Here is a 19,845-nt window from a genome sequence, read left to right as displayed (position 1 = left end):
CTCTTTTTTGACATTCCTTTGAACTGCATCGTTGCTCTCTCTTCACCCATTAATAAGATTCACTATCCCTTCATCCTGCTTTTCATCTCTCCTTTCTTCCCACCTTCTCACTCTTTTTTTTTTTTACCTCTTGCAGTTTCTCAATCTGGACTCGACACGTTTCCAGGTCACTGTCTCCAGGGATGACGATCAGCCCCAGTGGGATTGCTAAGAGATAAAGAAAGAGGGGGAGCAACATAAGAAAAGAGGATAAAATTAAAAAAAAAAAAAAAAAAGAATTCAATTATTCGCTTGATAAATGGTGTGTGTGTTTCTGTGTGTGCTTTCCAGTGTATAAAGGCAAGAACACCACTAGTGATGGACAGATCACATGTTTGTTAGCGTGGACCATCCAGCTGTCCAGCGTGCTGTCCAGTTTCATGTTTCGGTTGCCTGGAAACTGACTAGACTACAAAGTGCTTGATGGACGCAATGTAACAATGTACTGTACGGTGTGTATGGAGCTAGTCAGTAAAGCGCATCAACACAAACTAACAAAATGAATAACGTTAAGATTAGTACATAAGACACGCATGCTTCTCTAAAGTGTCTTATGTAGCACACAGTGTTTTTGCATGTAAAGCTATGAGCCTGTCTAGACACTTTTCATTATTTTCATTATTTTCATTATTTTTACTTACAGTACACACATGTGTGTGTTTTGTGAGGAGTAGTAGTTTACATAACAGTTTTACTCTCCACATTATTTTGTTTCAGTTTCCAAAATACTTGCTTGTTAATGCTTGTTAACCCATCTAGTTGAAGTCTTTCTTATGTCAGGCAGATCACACCTCGGCCTGTGTATGGAGCAGCAGGTGGCGAGATTCATAACAGACAGCACATGCTGTTGTTGATGCATTGAGGTGCTTTGCAACACAGTGAAGCATATTATGCTTACAAATAAAAACTTTGTATCAAAAGACCAAAATTCATCTCAGGACATGTTTTTCGTCTGTGCACTGAACATGTTACTTTTTACTTAAAATTTAAATAGTTAGTGTACATCTATACGTCCTTAAAAAGGTTTGGCCAAATTCCAACAAATGGTTTAGTTATGGATAGGGGAAAAAGTCTGATGATGATGCCGACCCAAGACAACAGATAGTGATCCCTGTGCCTTGTAGGCAGAAGACACAATATAATAGCAAATGTACATCCTACAGTATAAAACATCCGACTATACAGTCAGTCTGGCTGTCCATGACATTACATTTATACTAGAATTTATTCATAGTTATATAAGAAATGTAGAATATACAGTAGCAATCATACCCCGCACCACTCGTTATTGAGTAGAATAAGTTCAGCAAAATAATCGTCGTAGCACAACTACTTCCCCTGAACAGACATTCATATAAATGAACAAAAAAGAAATACAGTTAAACCTTGGAGTGCGAGCATACTTTATTCCGGATCTGTGCTTCAAATTCAAAGCACTTGTATATATCAAAGTAAATCTTACCATAAGAAATAAAGGAAACTCTGATGATTCATTCCACAACCCAAAAATACTTATATGAAATAATTAATACAAAATATAAATATATGTTGGTTCAACTTTTTTTGTGCGACTTTAACAAGGACCCGTCTCAAGACATTTGCTTTTTCCTTCTTTTGAGGATTTCGTGGAAATATGACATTGCATGGTCGTTAAACAGAATCATCACTCGCACTGCTATAGCCTTTTTAACCTTGATCTTTGGGTTGTTCCAGTACAGGTACTAAAAAACAGTTACTACACTACAGAATTAAAAAAATGCTTTACGCACACAGATGTTGACTATATGAGGGACACATGCGCACTAGGACTGAGGAATTACTCACAATCCCGCTTTGAGAGAGAGAGCGAGAGAGAGAGAGAAAAAGAGAGAAAAAGAGAAACAAACAAATTTAAAAAAAGGTGTGATCACATAACACTCCGCTAAAAAACCGTGTATACGTACTGCTCGTACTACAAGACCTTGCTCATTTATTAAGTTAAAATGTTTTCTAAATTTTTGCTTGTCTTGCAAAACACTCGCAATCCAAGGTTTCACTGTACTACGCAGCCACATTACAAATTTTTTGACTGTTTGTTTTATTTGGACTGTATAAGATAAAAATAAATTATGATAAAGGTAAATAACTGTGCAACAACTTTGCTTTCTGAGGAAGTTAAAGTGGAAGGTTGGTCAAGTGTTTATAAATGGGTTAGGAAGATTTGCAGATAGAAAAAAGTGCGAGAACGACACAAGATGACAGATCGCGGTCACTATGTGTCTCAAATGCTTTGCAGACGGAAAAAGTATTTTTTTCTGGCTGATGAATCTTCTTGCCCAACATGCAACTACGTTCAGTACATTTGCACTGTAAGTAAGTAAGTAAGTAAGTAAGTAAATAAATAAATAAATAAATATTTTATATATATATATATATATATATATATATATATATATATATATATATAGAACAAATCTGTGTGTCCCGGGCTACTGATTTGTACACTCCCGAAAACACATCCTATTTACTTACAAGGTTTAAATTCTATTAAAAATTAATTAAAATTCAGCTGAGGGAAATGAAAAGGGCTATATGCTGGATTGAAGAAATAATACCCAGAGCCTGTTGCTGCTGTTGATATTATCAAAGCAATTCCCTTGGGCAAAGGTTTGTTTGCTCATGACATTTACTACTGCATTTTTGTAAAACAAAAAACAAAAAACAGGGTGGGAATTTAGATCGTTTTCAGGAGACCAATTCCAAGAGAGCAAGATAACGCTGGGAGAAAGCACTTATACTGTTACCAAGCAGTTTATAAAGGTTTGTTTTCTCATCACAAGCAGGAAACGGCATACTAATCAATAGATATTGCATTTTTGATTAATGGAAGCAATTTTTCTTTTCACAGAGCCCATTATATCCCACTTGCTTGAAACTAATGCACTGCTCGATTTGGACTTCATCGCAGAGACGTTTCTAAAAGGAGACTCCTAATGGAAAATACCTGAGACCGACCAGAACTCAACAGCTGGCTGAGCTCACAGCAGCTCTGGCCTTTTAGACGTTTAGAGCAGATAAAGCAAACGATAAATGCCGTGTTGTATTTTTAGATAAAAAAAATATATATAAAAAAAAGTAAGCTTGAATACATCAGAGCCTGGAAGCCAAACAGCTCTGTTTCACCATCAGCAGGAAATCATTTAAACACTGGCAGGTTTTTTCAACTTCTCTGACTATATCGTTTACTGTCTTACTGACTTTGTCTGTCTAGTTTATAGTTTGTAGCACTCTGAAGTACTAAGACATGTTCAGCTTGCTGTTTCCAATAAATATGTTGGACCGGCTTCATGGAGCTACACTTGTTTCAGTGGAAACTTGCACGTGTACTGTAGTATACTAGCATAAGTATAAATGCTTATTTGGTGTTATTAAGTTTAAAAATCCATAAATTTTTAGGGAAAAATTTTATCTAACTCTTATTACTTCTGGGGTGATAATTGGTGTTCTGGATCCAGATGTACTGTTAATGCCCTTGGTTCATCCATAAAAAACATTGTAATGTGTGAACCACTAACTTGCTCAGGTGTGTTGTGTGTCAAACTCGAACTAAAAGCAGTACAGTGGCTCTGGCATTTTGAAACGATGCACTAGGCTGTGCGACACACTTTCTCTCGCGCTCTCTCTCTCTCTCTCTCTCTCTTTTTTTTCACTGTAAGCCCCTTTCTTGGATTGGATTATATCTGCCTCGCTGGTTATGTCACTCTGAATTAAAGCTCCAGTCAAATAGGTAAATGTAAGAGGAACAGCCAAGTTGAACTGGGTTTACTTCTGTCGTGGTGGAAGAAGTTGTTCATGATTTGCCAGTAGGAGGTTCTCTAATTTAGCCTTGTCTTTAGTGATTTGTCAGCCATTATATTAATATGAGCAATGATAAGATTGCTTTTAGAGAACTGCGAGTCTCGCAATCAGGGAGAGAACAGAGAGAGAGAGCTCTTTACTGAGGAATGCTTGGTTGCTTAGCAACATCAGAACAGGCATGCTCTAATTTAATTCAGGCTTGTTCGTTTTCTCTCTCTCTCTCTCTCTCTCTCTCTCTCTCTCCTTTCTGTGTCCCTTCCCCAATTTCCATGTCTTTCTTTCAATCCCTCTCAGTTTGTTTCCAGTGTTGTGTAAGCTCTTTAGAGGTGTGAAGAGTATGTGACAGCACCCGAGACAAAAGCCAGATGTGTTTTATGATCATCACAAATGGAAGCCAGACCAGCGAACAACTCGGAGCTGCGGCTGTGACATGCATATTATCTTCATGAAGCACATGTTTAAAACAACCCTGTGCCGTGCTGAATGTGTTCGAGTTTGGTAGCCTTTTGTGAATCAGTGTTAACCTGGTGTCTAAAAAGCAGCTCATGTGTGTTCACGTGCGTGCATGCATGCGTAAAGTATTCATCAAACCAGTTTAGTTTCAGATGTGGTGATTGCAGACTGTACCAGGGACTGAAACAGCACTACATGTGTACTTAATTGACAAACTGGCATACCACCTGCCTCTACAGTCTACAGTATACAGATACCACCTGCATACATCATCTTTACCCCACCCTCTCTCCTCTACCCCACCCTTTCCTCTACCTCACCCTCTCCACTACCCTACCCTCTATACTAAGTTTATCCTTACATGATTAACTGGCATACTATTTGCCTCCAGTTACTTACTGAAGTCCATAATTTTTTTTTTTTTTACATATTTTCTTTCTACCCCATGGCATGATAAGATAGAGTCTACAGTATACAGATATCATCTGTACAGCGGGGGAAAATAAGTATTTGACACATCAGCATTTTATCAGTAAGGGGATTTCTAAGTGGGCTATTGACACAAAATTTCCACCAGATGTAGCCATCAAGCCAAATATTGAATTTATGCAAAGAAATCAGAACATTTAAGTATACGAGTTAAGTCTATTGAACTATTAACTATTGAACACACTTTTTTTAGTACTTTGTAGAAAAGCCTTTGTTAGTGATTACAGCTTCTAGACGCCTCTTGTATGGAGAGACCAGTCGTCTGCATTGCTCAGGAGTGATTCTGGCTCATTCTTCCACACAAATGATGTTTAAATCTTGAAGGTTTCTTTGGCCTCATTTATGAACTTTGATCATCAGTTTTCTCCATAGATTTTCTATGGGATTTAGGTCAGGTGATTGGCTGGGCCATTGAGGCAACTTGATTTTATTTCTTTAAAACCATTTCATTATTTCCTTAGCCTTGTGTTTGGGATTATTGTTTTGCTGAAATGTCCACCCTCTTTTCATTTTCAGTTTCAATACTATGAAGTCTGCCAGTACCCCTTGCTGAAAAGCAGCCCCAAACCATGATGCTTTAACCCCCACACATAACTGTTGGTATGGTGTTCTTTGGGTGGTGGGCAGTGCCATTTCTTCTCCAAACATGGTGTGTAGAATGACTGAAAAAAAGTTCAATTTTGCTTTTATCTGACCATACTATAGTCCCCCAATAATCCACAGGCTTCTCCAAATGCTGTTTTGCAAACTTTACCCGAGGCTCAACATGCTTTTTGTTCTGCAATGGAGTCTTGCGTGGTGAGCGTGCATGGATGCCACGGCGCTTCAGTGCATTTCTTATAGTTTTCTTTGAAACAACAGTACCTGCTGATGCAAGGTCTTCCTGAAGTTCTGCCCGAGTGTTTCTTGGAGAACTCTACTGATTATTCTTTGGACTCCTCGGCCAGGGATCTTACGTGGAGCACCTGATCGTGGCTGGTTTATGGTGAACTGATGCTCTTTCCATTTCCGGTTAATGGCCCCCACAGTGCTCACAGGACCATTCAGCTTTCTGGATATGCGCCTATAACCATTCCCATCAAAATGCTTTTTCAACGATAAGATTACAAAGATCTTGGGAGAGTTCTTTGCTTTTACCCATCATAAAGTCTTCCCTGTGTGGGTAATGAGAAGCCTTTATAGGCCATCAATTAGGACTAAAGCAGCTGATAGCAATTAGTATTGATTATGGAGCAGGGTTTCTCTCTCAATACTGACAGATTTCAGGTGATCCCATGGCTTTCTATGCCATTATGCACCTTGTTATTTTCATATGTTCAATTCTTACTTATTTATGACTCAACTTGTATACTTAAATGTTCTGATTTCTTTGTGTTGAATATTTGGCTTGATGGCTACATCTGGTGGAAATTTTGTGTCAATAACCCACTTAGAAATCCCCTTACTGATAAAAATGCTGATGTGTCAAATACTTATTTTCCCCGCCGTATATATCTCTTCTACCCGACCCTCTTAAAACTGACTTTTAAACAAAGCTTTTTCCTACTCCATCCTGTTTTTTTAATAAGATCACCTGTAAAATAACTAAAACATTCCACTACCAGGCTTTCATTTTAAGCATTTTCAAAAGCTCTAAGCATAAACTGGGCTTTAGTGTACTGTATGTCAAACTTGTACCTAAGTGGTGCATGGATTTCTGAACTCCTTAGCGATGGGTTGGGAAATGTTCAAATAAAATAAAAAAATACATTCAGTAAACCGCTTCCCTGTGGTCAGAAAATGACGACTGATGACGGGTGATGATGTGTGCTCTAGGTCTATGCATGAAGGAAATGTATTTTATTTGTTTAACAGATTTAATATAAAATGCAGTAAAAAATACAAATTCGGTATTAATTGGTATAAATTGTTAACATATAGTAAGTACTGAGCAATGGTTATAAAGACAGCTTTATTACATGCTGTTTTAACGGTGGAAAGTCACAGGACTTTCACGAGCAGTTTATGGTGTTGGCACACAGTGAACAGGGTCTCTGCTGGAAGTATTAATACGCGATGCAATGTTTCCAAAGTAGCAAAAGAGAAGTGTGCATTTGTTCAGAATTCACTGTAGCATCGATTATACGGTCATCAATTACACAGCTTGTGTATAAGAGCCTGAAGTGCCTAAAATCCCAGTATAGCTGCTGAATCGGCAATGAAATGAAAGTCCCACTAGCAGTGCCAGCTCATCAGCAGGGATGCATTTATGTTCACAGAGTTATAAATGCAACTGGGAATCCAAAGAATAAGTAATAGAGGCCTACTGGGTGGAGGAACGCCACTGCACCCTTTATTAACATTTTTAATGAAAGAGGAGCGTCTTACAGGACACACTTAATGCCTGGGATGCTAAATTTAAAAAGCTTACAAAGCATTTTTAAAAGCTTAAAAAGCAAATGGCGAGTTCAAAATGAAATCTAATTAATTTCTGCAGACGGAGGTGTAATTGTAGACAGTGTGTCTAGGACGTTCAGAGCCATTCCTAAAGATTATGAGATATAATGAGGGGTGGTGTGGATGCTAAGATCAAGCAGATTGTTATTATACCTTTCCTGCGTATGAATCATTCAGGCTAGTTTCAGACCTTTTGTCTGGTTTTTGAGATTTTGGGCTGGAATATGTGTTGAAAGATCAGCAGCTCGGGTTAATAATATTAGCTCTTCTGTAATTGTCTTGCACACAGGTGACACATCTGCTTTAACAAACACATGTGAACAAAGGCGTGTCTGCTTAAACTGAGCTGCTAGATTGGAAGAGACTGTATGTCGAGTAAGAAACGCCTCTGAAATCCTGCCCTACTGAAATCTACACTACCATGTCATTACCATGTGACGGTCAGCACTAGAAGAAACATGGATCTTTACGCAAATACAATTTTGTAATAAATAATTAGAATCAAAACACACAACAATGTAAAATGTGGAGTATTAAAATAATTGTTCATGTGTGTTTGTGTGTTTGCACTTACAAGCTTCCTTAAGTTTTTCTTTGTGGTAATGAAGATCCTCATAGTCGTGCATGCTGATCCGGTTCACTCGGATGCGCAACCTTTCTGGAATCGGCTGCTGACTGTAACAGACGGAAAGAGACGGTGCCTGATTACCGACACACACTTTTCGTTACACAAAGTGTAACATAAGGGGACACAGAGTAAAACACATGTACTCTACGACTGGCTGTTATTCTCATATTTCAGTATATTACAGGATGTGTGTTGCCCACGATAAACACATGGTCAGTACTACAGGGAATCCTACCATGAACAAATGATCATTACAGCGAGATTATTAGCTTCCATTTCCATATCCTCATTCTCACTGTAATGGTAAATTACCACACATTAAAGGGTAAGCTGTTGATACCACACTAATCGCAGAAGTCATTGTATAAGACATTTACGAAACCACAAAGAAAAAAATAAAGTACAGTGATAATTTTATTCAGGACGTCGTGCTGTTTATGATGATTGAAATTCGAGAAAATGCATCTAAACATTCTAGCAAACACAGAGCAGAACGTGAGTGAGTGTGTGCGCGCATGTGTGAGAGTGTGTCGTGTAGCTCACTCATTAAGCAGTGGTATAGAGGTCCTCCTCTTGGTTTTTTGCACCATGTTGGCCTGGTTTCTGAGCGAGATTTGGATGGTGGAAGGTGCGAGCTTGCACGGCTCTCCATCTACCTGCATGGGGATTGACTTGTAGGTGGTCAGGGTCACCTCGCGGCACTGATTAAGCCTCTCGCCGTGTCCTCCGACCTGGAGCGTTGCCTACAACGACAGCAGGAATATATTTTTGATAACAAACACACTTTGGTTTATTTCCAGTGCATTGTATGAACTATGTTTTTTTTTATTTAGTTTGATTATATACTGTTATACACTATATGTAAGAAACATCACACAAGAGAGAGTGCTGTTTTACTGAAAAACAGCACAGCTGTGGAGCAAAGTGTGATAGTGCTTCTATACATCATTTATACTTCACAAGCACCAATTATTATTAATAGATGATGATGTATTGTTTATTTAACCAGTAATTTTGCTCAGCCAGGACATATTCTTTAACAAGGGTGTGAGAAATTCACAAGATTTATTTAGCTTCAGAACATCAGTACATCTAGTTTATAACATTAGGACAACTTCTGGGTTGCTGGGTTCAATCTCAAATAGCGTAAAATTTAAAAGCTAGTGCACCATGTATGGTGTACAATGCCTTGTTCCACACACCAGGTGGAGCCCTTGATCAAGGTTTAAAGAGGGATTTGAGATTCAGCCTTGTCTCGGTTTTGAGACATTTCACATTGGACTTAGGATGATATTACTCTTATTTGCCAAATGAGAATCTGAAATTCTCAAATTACTAAAGATTTGAGCGAAATTCTGAAGTGCTTCTTGAATAATGTACCAGTGATGTCATGGTGAAGCCGATGACCTCGATGCAACCGTCGTCATGGCGCTGAGGCTCGAAGTCGTGGTGCTCACTTGGGTTCCCCCATGGTGTTGTGCCAGCACAGTATCTACACACAAACAGAAGAGACTGAAGACTCTGTATACTAAAATACATGAAGGAGAGAGAGAAAGAGAGAGAGGATTTTGAGCTTCCTACCTGGGTATGTTGAGGAAAACCAGACACTGCAGCTTCAGCTCCTGAACCTTAGATGTTAAATCTACACCATCACACTGTCAGTGAAAACAAAGCACAAGTCAGCAGCAGCTTCATTGCCTGATCTGGTATATACAGCAGCTTTGGAAACCCTGATAACATTTTCCACAATTTATAAATCTGAAAACAAAAATCCTTCCTGAAGCAATTTTTTCCTTTGTGCATTTCTACCAGGTAGAAATGTTTAATGAAGGTTTAATATTTAAAAATCTTAAGTTTAAAATATTTGAAGAGTTTATTCATTCTTGGAATAGGACCTGTACTGTCAAGATTAAAACCACTGACGCGTGAAGTAGATAACACTAAGTATCTCATTATAGTTGTTAACAGGAAAATTAGGCAAGCATAAGGTGACTTAGAACATTAAGTCCTTAAATGAGAAGGGTCTAATTGTGATGGCTAGACAGCTGGGTCGGAGCCTCTCCACAACTTGTCTTGTGAGTTGTTTCTGGCATGCAGTTGTTAGACCCTGCCAAAGGTGGTACAAGAAAGGACAACGGTTTAATCGGCACCCGAGGCTCACTAATGCAAGTGATGACTGAAGGCTAGTCTGTCTGGTCCTTTCCCATAGAAGAGCTACCTGTACAGTATGGACTATGGATTAACATCATAGTTGTTTCTGGCTATGATGGAAAGGTGTCAGAACCCATCACAACTTGCTGTTTGGTGCAACGTAGCCACGGACACACCCCTGTCCACTGATGAAACCATGAAACCACTGATAGACCATGGAGCAAAGGAAGTAACCTGAAGTAACCTGGTTTGATGATTTATTTGTACAGCCAAGAGTGTGTGTCCACAAGATGGCAACAGGATGCACTATGGGATAAAGATAGGCAGGTGGAGGCAATGTGGAAATGTCCTGCTGAGGTACCGTGTGTGCAAATAGCAATATGGCAACATTTTCTTTCCATTTATTTGTCCTGCCACACTGAACAAATTGATCCATGGAGGAAGAACAGAGGGCCCGTCTCGCAACTCACATATCTTAAGAGATTCACTGCCAACGACTTGGTGCCAGATATCACATTTCACCATTAGAGGTTCATGCCGCAGTGTCTCAGAGATATTTTCGTGGCACAAGGTGGACCTATTGTACACACAGCATTGGTTTTAATGTTCCAGCTAATCATTGAATGTCCACTGATTTCTCTAGTATATCAGATAAATTTGTAAGGTTACCGCCAACAGAAACAATTCAACCAATGACCTTTTTCTTCATTAGCACCAGCTAAATTTTCCCACAAGGACATTCCCATAATCTGTAAATTAAGTCTTTAGAAAAAGTTCTCAGATATGAGAGTATAAGAGCTGGGTAACTTACCACCACTTTAATGTGTTTGGCCAAATCTTTTGAGCTCCCCATAAGGAAGTCTGAGAAAGCAGTCTGAAAAACAGGAAAATAAATCCACATCAGGTGGATTAACCCTTATCATGAGGGCCACTGCAATTACTACAACACAACAACATCTGTTTCTTTTATCCCTTTTATTCTAACAGCTGTAAACATTTGTTCCCTGGCCACATATAAAAAAAAAATCTTCTTAACACTAAATATAAGTCAGAATTGCCGCTTTTCACAGCAGTATAGAATTCCTTGTGACTGATGTTATGCCGGAGATGCGCCGCTACAGAACAGTACTATACAATCAGATTCCTGAATCTGACATGGTTTTTATATAAGAGTGTGCGGTACACGAGCGATTTACAGCATGAGACATCTGGCACTGTTCGACGTGCGTTTCCTCACAATCGCTTTGACTGTTTTAAAAAGATGTGTGACTAAAAGCCCGCTGGTGATTGTGTTTTTGTGTGTGATAGAAGGACGTCTTTTCTTGTCGCACTCACTCCAGCATAGAACATCTTGTTTCTGAAGCGACTGTTGAATTTTTCTGGGTTCGCCTCTGGGAAAAAAAAGATACAAAAGACAGTGTTTCAATTAGTGCCAGTCAACCTGCCCACACACACACACACACACACACACACACACACACACACTATTCTAAAGTGAGATTGATACTATTCCACAAACCTCGAGACTCATGAAACCCCAGAGTTACATGAGCATCAAAGCCCAGGCTGAAATAGTTATTAAAAACATCTAGGGGAAGCTGTAAAATAAGGAAAAAAGCAGTATATGAATGCAGACAATAATACGCCATATTTACAGAAATGAAAGATACATAAATGTAGCAATTAAATTTATTACTCAATCTTAAATAAACTTTAAACATTCTGACACTGAGAGTGAGGGCGGAGCATATGTAAGTAGGTGGGAGGAGCCTACCTTGTCCGCCGCCTGTTCATCTTTCTCCTCTGGTCCTGCCTCGGCATTTGGCTCCACACGCAGGTTCCAACGATCAAGTTGCACAATGTTCCCATCCTCCACATGAGAGAGGATCTTGGATACTGGTTCATCCGTGTAACCCTGTATACACACACGCACACACACACACACACACACACACACACACACTTCGGTCATTTCTCATTTAAATTTTATGTTATTAAATGTATTCATCCCCCTAAGGTATGTGAGTTTAACTTCTGAAGACTAAAAACTAAAAAATCATACCATCTACCCAGATACCTAAACTGATTATAAAACTGCGATTAACTTTTGAAAAATGCTGTCTGTAGATTTCATAAAGTGTATCCCATATCTAAAAGCGAGGACATTATGTAAATAAGAAGAGAATTTTTTGTTGTTGTTTTTATGGATTTGGATATGTGACGTTTAATTTCTACTCAGAGAAAACACTTTAAAACCCCAAATTCATACTTGTGCAAATTATGATAGGAAGAAAAAGAATAAAATACAACTTTGCCTCTTAATTTATCTCAGTTATATGGTTTTGTAGTACCCCATTTCAACTTTTCCAGATACTTTTCCCTTTATAGCCTGGAACTTAAATAGACTTAACTGGCGATATCTCTCTCTCTGAACTTTGCATCTCTGGTGAGATCTCTGACTTTGAGTCGTGGTATTTCTCCTGGCTGAGGTTCTGTCAGAACCAAGTGGCAACCTCCGGTTCTAAAACATTAGGCTGACATAAAAGTGCTAAAATGTGCAGTTCCTCAAATGTCCACTAGCTGGCTCCAAAGGTGAGATAATCCTCACAGATTCCATGTTAAAATGACAGCAGAAATAAACAACCTGGTACTAAAACAGGCTCAAGAGCTAGATTTTCCATTTAGGACAACTGTATGGGGTGAATTTTTATGTAGTTCACCAGTTAAAATTACATTAAGCTATAAAATAATACATAATTGGGTTGGGGCTGATTTACAGCTGCATTGCAGGGGTCAAACCGCTAACTTTAACTTAAAACACTTTAGCTAACCAGCTAATCAGAATCAGTGTAGCTTAACTCACCACAAAAAATGTAAACAGTTGACATGGAATGACGTGTAGGGGTGGATGATGTAATTTAATTAAATGCAAAGTAATGTTAGCTTATGAATTAACGTTAGTCACCTGACGTAAGCCACGGCTTAGCTAGAGTTGCTAAATTGGCATCTTTCGAACAAAAGACAGTTGGAGTCAGCTTCTGTAAAGATGCCGACGACCAGGGCTTCCACAATTTAGCTTTAAAACTGTTTTTTAAAGTCTATCCTTAGATCACTTGAATTAAATAGAATTTCCAAGTCCTACCCGAGACTCTGACTTAAAAGTCTAGGTAATCCTAGATTGAGGGTTTACCAGATTCTTGGTTGTGATTCACTCCATGCAGCTCTGAGAGACTTTTTTTGCTCCTGCAGACTAGAACAGGTTTACTTCGGGATTTTCCCTAAATTTGACTCTATTAAGTTTGCCCTTAACTCTGATCAGTTTCCTGATCCCGGCTGATGAAAAGCATACCAAAACATGAAGCTACCACCACCATGCTTCACTGTAGGTTGGTGCTCTCACAGTAGAGGCTACTGTGAGCTATGCAGTAATGTGTTTGTGCCAAAACCAAAAAACATTTTCCTCAATTATTAGAGTTTCTACAATCTATTTTTACATTTTCATAAAGCCCAGCCTTATGGAGTGTCGGGTCTAAGCCTGACCTGACACTAAGCACCAGAGGTGGGAGGTAACTGAGTACGTTTACTATATTATTGCACTTAAGTACATATTTCGCATATCTGTACTTGAGTAGTTTTATTAGAGGACACTTTTTTACTTTGCAGAAAAGTGCAGCCAATGTCTGTACTCTTATATAAGTACATTTCAGCATGGCATTGCGTTACCTAAGCACAGTGGTGTGTGGTTTATGAAGTCGGACACCTGGCTATTATCCATAATTTCACAACTTGCCTTTCCTTCGAGACATGCCTAATAACTTAACAGGTGTTTGAAATCAAAAGTGGAGCTGGGTGCAGACAGCAACAAAAACAGCACGATTACAATCAGAAATCAGAGACAGAGAGATGAAAGAGGCTACTGTGAGCTATTACAAGCCCTGTATATTTGATATTAAAATACACGTGAAGCCTAATACTTTTTTATTTTTACTACACAAGTACAAGGATGACTTCTACGATTACTTGAGTAATATTTGCTCTACTAATATTTGCCCTCTACTTTTTTACAACATCCTCTACTCATGGCCGTCTTGCTTTCCTTTTTTTTTTTTTATAATTGATGTAATGGTTCTCTGCACAATATTCAAAGATTAAAAAAAAAATAATAATCCCATCCCAATTAATACTTTTTTCATAACCTTTGTGCTGGACTTGTTTAGAAAGAGCTTTGGTCTTAATGGTGCTGCATGGAGGTGAATACTGACACAGTCACAACTTTTCTGCATTAAATTTGTGAATCATTTTGCAAACTGTCGATGTAAATGTCTATTACAGTAGATCTAAATACGTAAGTCCCAAGTGAGTTCATTTCAGTTCCAGGCTGTACAATATGTAGAAAAGTAGAAAAATTCTTTCTCATATGCTCTTGTGCATGGCAGAAAGTACATACAGTACAGATATTTAGTTTACATGGTTGTCACATCCATCAAGAATATTCAGATAGGCAAATAGTTTATGTAAGGAACAGGATAATAACTGCACCGCTCTTCCTTAATCGGTATGAATATTTCCAAATAAGGGGGTATAATAAATTAGGTTGCCCAGCATTCGTCTTTATTCATGGTTTTTGATAATTGCCTTAACATGGAAAAAGACCTTGCATTTTAAACATTTATACACTGCCTGGCCAAATAAAAGTAGCGGTTTCAGAAGGGTCAAACTATTGACTTTAAGTGAAGAAAACATACAAATTACTAAAATTATTTTAAGAACTGTCCAAGACATTATTAAAACTTCACTATTTGAAAAAAAGAACAGTAAAATCAGAACTAATAAATAAATAAGAACATTTCCACACACACAATGTGATGAGAACTAAACAGCTACAGTATGTGTCCATAAGGCAATCTCTTGTTAGTGACACTAATCAAAGAAAGAAATTTGCTAGGGAGCATAACAATTGGACTTTGGAGCGATTGAAAAAGGTCATATGGTCTGACGAGTCCAGATAAACCCTTTTTCAAAGTAAAGTGTATATCAGGATAAGAAAAGAAGTGTATGAAACGATGCATAGTGGCCGCTGTACAAGCCTCTGGAGGCAGTGTTATGATCTGGGGTTTCTTTAGTCAGTCAGGTCTAGACTCAGCATCGTTATGTGGCAATAAAATGAAGTCAGCTGACGACCTGAATGTACTGAATGACCAGGTTATCACATCTATGGAGTTTTTCTTCTCTGATAGAACAGGAATATTCCAGGACATTGTTAAAGAGTGATTCTGGGAACATGAGGAATCATTTTCACACATGTACTGGCCACCACATTGCACACTGTAGTCACAGGTTTAGGCAGTCGAAAGAAATATTCAAGTGTGCTTTTTTGTTTGTTTGTTTTTGTGGCAGAAATTGTAATTCACTCACCCCACCCCAGTTGAGGGTCCTGGCCAGGTCATTTCCAGTCCCCAGAGGTAGTACGGCTACAGCAGGCTGGGGGTTTAGCTGCAACTGATCCAGAATTGACAAGATCCAGCCAACCTACAAAGAAAATCACTGTTTGTGTGCCTTTTATTATATAAACTTATGCAAAATACTTTAAATGCTGTTAACTTCTTGAAAACTGTACTATGTAATCCTGTGCAAGCCCACTACTGTATCTGCTCAGCATTAATTCAATTATCTCTACATGTGAATGTCTGTAAAGATGCTCTGTGATGATGTCACATTTGTGATCATATTTTATTATCCAAAATATGAATATGAACAGAATTTCTGTATAAAGATAAAAAACAAAGATATTTGCAGCAGTTGGGGCTGAAGTTTAGTGTTTTTTTCCTTCTGGTCAAGAAGAGGAAATCCAGCGACAATAAATCATGGATCAATGACTAACCATAAAACTGTAATAATTCAAGGGTGTGTGAATGTATAATTATTTAAAGTTTTTTTTTACAAAATGAAAATGTGACAATGTTGTGCACGCTACAAAATAAACGAACATGATACAGTATGCATGTAATCATTTGCGACATAAATGTGAAATCCAAAATGAAGACTTGTTTCTCCTGGGAGACCGGAGAGGTTTTTAAACTCCTTAATTCTTTTCTCATGATTCTGTGTGGTTTCGAAATCCTCTTAGGGATAAATGTGGATAAAAGTCAGTTTGTGAAATATGGGGATCTTCTGCAGACGTCTTCAAGCTTATTCCATAATCTTAAAACCCAAATCAGGACACAAAAATGAAATCTTTTGTGTAATTCTGCCATTTGGATTGTGAGTTTTAAGGCCTTCTTTTCATGACCATAACTCAAATGTCATAACTAATATTATAGTTAGCTTAGATTTAAATATCACTTGGCTTTACTATCTGCACTAAAAAGGGCTCCTGATTAGCAGTGATGTTGCCACAAGGATTAAATTGAGTTTTAAAAAACAAAGACAATATAAAAATAAAATGCAACATGCATGCGTACTTACTGTGCCGTCGCCACCGCAAGCAAGAATACGCAGGTTGTGAACTTTTCGATACATTTCCAAACTAAAGTGCAGAAAAAAACACGGGCTTGTTAAAACCTTGTGAATTACTTTTAATGTGACAGAGTGTCTGTGGGAGTGCTAATGACTCACCCTTCTTTAGGTCCGCCCTGACTCAGGTCAAAGACTTGCCGAGGATTTAAATACCACATAAATGACTGGATTATTTTGGCACCCTGAAAAACAAATGGTTTCTTAATTCTGTAACTCGTTTTTAAAAAACAAAGCTGAAATGTATAATTTATGGATGTGTTAAAATAATCTGTAAAATACAATACAAATAGAACTATGAGGTACCCTGGTAGGGAGCAGGGTTTTTCTCTCAATACGGACAGATTTCAGGTGATCTCCTGGCTTTCTATGCCATTTTGCACCTTGTTATCTTAATGTGTTCAATACTTATTCCTTCCTGTCATTTAACTTTTTTTATTATGACTTGTATACTTAAATGTTTTGATTTCTTTTTATAAATTCAATATTTGGCTTAATGGCTACATCTGGTGGAAATTTTGTGTCAATAGCCCACTTTGAAATCTCCTTACTGATAAAAATGCTGACGTGTCAAATACTTATTTTCCCCGCTGTGTATGTGAGTGTGTGTGGTGTGTCTAACCTGGTTTCCTCCGCTCTTTGGATTAACAAACACCAGCAGCGGTTTCATCAGCGGTGAAGGAATGGGCCTCACAATGAACGGCTTCCATCGAGACTCCTATTAGCAAAGTTAATGCAAGTGTGTTAAATTAAAGAAAACGGTGTCTCGTGTTTACAAAATAAAATTAGTTATAATAAGGTCCTACCTCGGCTCCCTTCTTGCTAGATTTGCGTTTGAATGATGTTCGTTTTTTCTTTTTGCTTGACTTTAGTGAGGACTGGAAAAAGAAGACAGAAGAAAGCGTTGTTATTATTATTATTATACATACGAGGAGTGTTTAAGTCAAACAGGTCAAAACTGAATACCGGAACACACAAAAAAAAACTAATTTCTCTATATAATCCCTGTTACACTAATGCACTTATCCTAGCGTTTCACTACTGCTTGGATACCATCAAGGTAAAAATTTCTCAGTTCACTGGAGCCATGATCAAACTGATTGCTTCACATCTGAAACAGTGGCCTCCCTGGAACTCCTTCAATGGCCCAAACATGTGAAAATAGTGGTGGTGAATGATTGTGTGTGCACTTCCCACAGACAGACGTGTCTCTTCTGAAAGTTGGCAACAAGTTCAGGTGTTTAATCAAGATCAGGCGCTTCAGGATTCAAGATTCAAGATTCAAATAACTTTAATAATCCCAGAGGGAAATTGCTTAAATTCACTCACTGAATGTTCACGTAAAAGACTGCAGTGAGCTTCGAGTTGCCTCGTCGAGATCATTATTCACGCATGTTTGGTCTTCTTTAAAATGTTTGCCCATTCAAATATTTTATTGCGGCTAAGAGTCTCATAGTCTCCCATGTGCTTGAAGTCTGTACATTAATGCATTCACGAGAAATTTCATCACAATTCCTGGTAAACTGAGCCGACTCAGGATTATGTTATATGTTATAGCGGGACTGGTCAATATTCAATATCAATCAGTAGGCAGATTTAGTCAAATGAGCAGGATTGGTCAGAATTGTTGTTGATTAAATATACATACACAGCATAATGAAAGTTAACAGTGGATAATAGAGTATTTAGTGCAGGTTAGTGTATATAGTGGAACCTTGGAATTCGAGTGATTTGGTCAGCGAAAAATAAATTACATTTTAACTTGTTCAATGAGTGTGTGTGTGTGGGTGTGTGTGTACCTGAGGTCTGCGGACACGGATAATCCATGTCGGAGGTACTATAACAGCTGCATGAGCTCCTAAAGAACAACACTCTTCTATCTGCTGCAGCATGAAGCATGTCACCTTGTTGTGATACTGTAAAACAATAATACATTACATATACTTAGTGTAACAAAGAACACTTTACAGAGATGACACACAACTACTGTACACACACAGTTATTTGCACACTCGTACATGTGTACTTACAGCTTGTTTGCACCAAGAGCAACTAATGGCCACAATCTCTTTACTGTGGAAGGCAAACTTCTGCTGAAATCCCTATAAAAAGAAAAAAAAGGAAAGAAAATTTTAAGTTTAGATGTTAAAATCGTATAGCCCATGTTGACCTGAAGGAGACGCTGCTTTTTTCTGAGCTCCGCGAGACTGACCAATTTTTCAACTTTTCTGTCCTCTTACGAAGAGTGAACATATAACAGATAAGTATTTTATACTATCTTATAATATATTCACTCGAGAATATCTCAAGTTGTAATTGTTTTGCAGCACACCGCTTTTAACCGGCATTAGCATCGCTAGCCCGTTAGCCCGGCTATCACAAGTTTGTTTACGCTTTTTCACACTGGTTATCTCTGTTTCTATACAGTTTCTCTGCCTCTGTGTGCAGGTGAGGAGACATTAGAGCTGCACTCGGTGGATTTGGAGCTGGAGGCCGTGGAGAAGCTGATCCGCGACCTACAGGTGAAGCTGGCCCATCTATAGCAGCGGAAAGCCAAGTTGGAATTGTCGCGGACCAACGCTCACCTGTCCCAGGTAAATTCTCGGCGTGAGAATTCTCCTACAACCTCTACCCCGTGTGTTTCTCTGCAGAGGTCCAACGCACTGAGGATGCAGCCCGCCCAGGTTTCCTTCACCCCAGCGCCGGGAAACCACGAGGCCTGGATACTGCAGCAGCGGAAGACACGCGCCAAGCCCCGGGCAAAGACCTCTCCTCCTCCGCCACCACCAGTCTTCGAGATCTCAACCCAAAACCGCTTCGCTCCTCTCCGTGAGACGGTACACGATGCGCTGGTCATCGGAGACTCCATCGTCCGGCACGTGCGTGCTACCACGGCTAAAGGTAAGGCGTACACACGCTGTTTACCTGGTGCACGTGCTCTTGATGTTGCTGCACAGGTGCCTGTGGTCCTTCATGCTGGTATGAACGACACCAGGCTGCGGCAGATGGAGATCCTAAAGAAGGACTTCAGGAGCCTGGTCGAGAAGGTACGCAGCACATCACCCACGACAAAGATCGTCGTATCTGGACCGCTTCCGACATTTCAGCGAGGAAACGAGAGGTTCAGTTGATTATTTGCCTTTAATGAATGGGTACAATCTTGGTGTCAACAACAGAGATTACCCTTTGTTGATAACTGGAATGTTTTTTTGGGAGCGTCCTAGGCTCTACTACACTGATGGCCTGCACCCTAGAAGAGCTGGAGCAGCGATCCTCTCTGACAACATCTCCAAGAAACT

The 19,845-nt window shown here is 38.9% G+C and overlaps 1 protein-coding gene across 2 annotated transcripts in view; it reads right to left on the bottom strand.

Moving 5' to 3' along the window:
* The window catches only part of dgkza (diacylglycerol kinase, zeta a), a 99,982-nt gene that overhangs the window by 44,309 nt on the left and 35,828 nt on the right, over positions 1–19,845 (bottom strand). For both annotated transcript variants that reach the window (XM_053492220.1, XM_053492221.1), the window contains 16 exons: positions 18,577–18,648; positions 18,346–18,462; positions 17,353–17,424; positions 17,169–17,264; positions 16,649–16,731; positions 16,499–16,559; positions 15,449–15,562; positions 11,808–11,948; positions 11,553–11,631; positions 11,369–11,424; positions 10,845–10,907; positions 9,464–9,537; positions 9,263–9,374; positions 8,426–8,625; positions 7,829–7,929; positions 128–207 (listed from right to left, as the gene is read on the bottom strand). In XM_053492220.1, the coding sequence (XP_053348195.1) occupies positions 128–207; positions 7,829–7,929; positions 8,426–8,625; positions 9,263–9,374; positions 9,464–9,537; positions 10,845–10,907; positions 11,369–11,424; positions 11,553–11,631; positions 11,808–11,948; positions 15,449–15,562; positions 16,499–16,559; positions 16,649–16,731; positions 17,169–17,264; positions 17,353–17,424; positions 18,346–18,462; positions 18,577–18,648 (1,521 nt within the window). The remainder of the gene's footprint in view (positions 1–127; positions 208–7,828; positions 7,930–8,425; positions 8,626–9,262; positions 9,375–9,463; positions 9,538–10,844; positions 10,908–11,368; positions 11,425–11,552; positions 11,632–11,807; positions 11,949–15,448; positions 15,563–16,498; positions 16,560–16,648; positions 16,732–17,168; positions 17,265–17,352; positions 17,425–18,345; positions 18,463–18,576; positions 18,649–19,845) is intronic.

This window comes from Clarias gariepinus, chromosome 3, assembly GCF_024256425.1.
Source record: "Clarias gariepinus isolate MV-2021 ecotype Netherlands chromosome 3, CGAR_prim_01v2, whole genome shotgun sequence".
Classification (NCBI taxonomy): Eukaryota; Metazoa; Chordata; class Actinopteri; order Siluriformes; family Clariidae; genus Clarias; species Clarias gariepinus.
The sequence above is the reverse complement of the archived record's forward strand: the minus strand, read 5'-3'. Positions and strand labels throughout refer to the sequence as shown.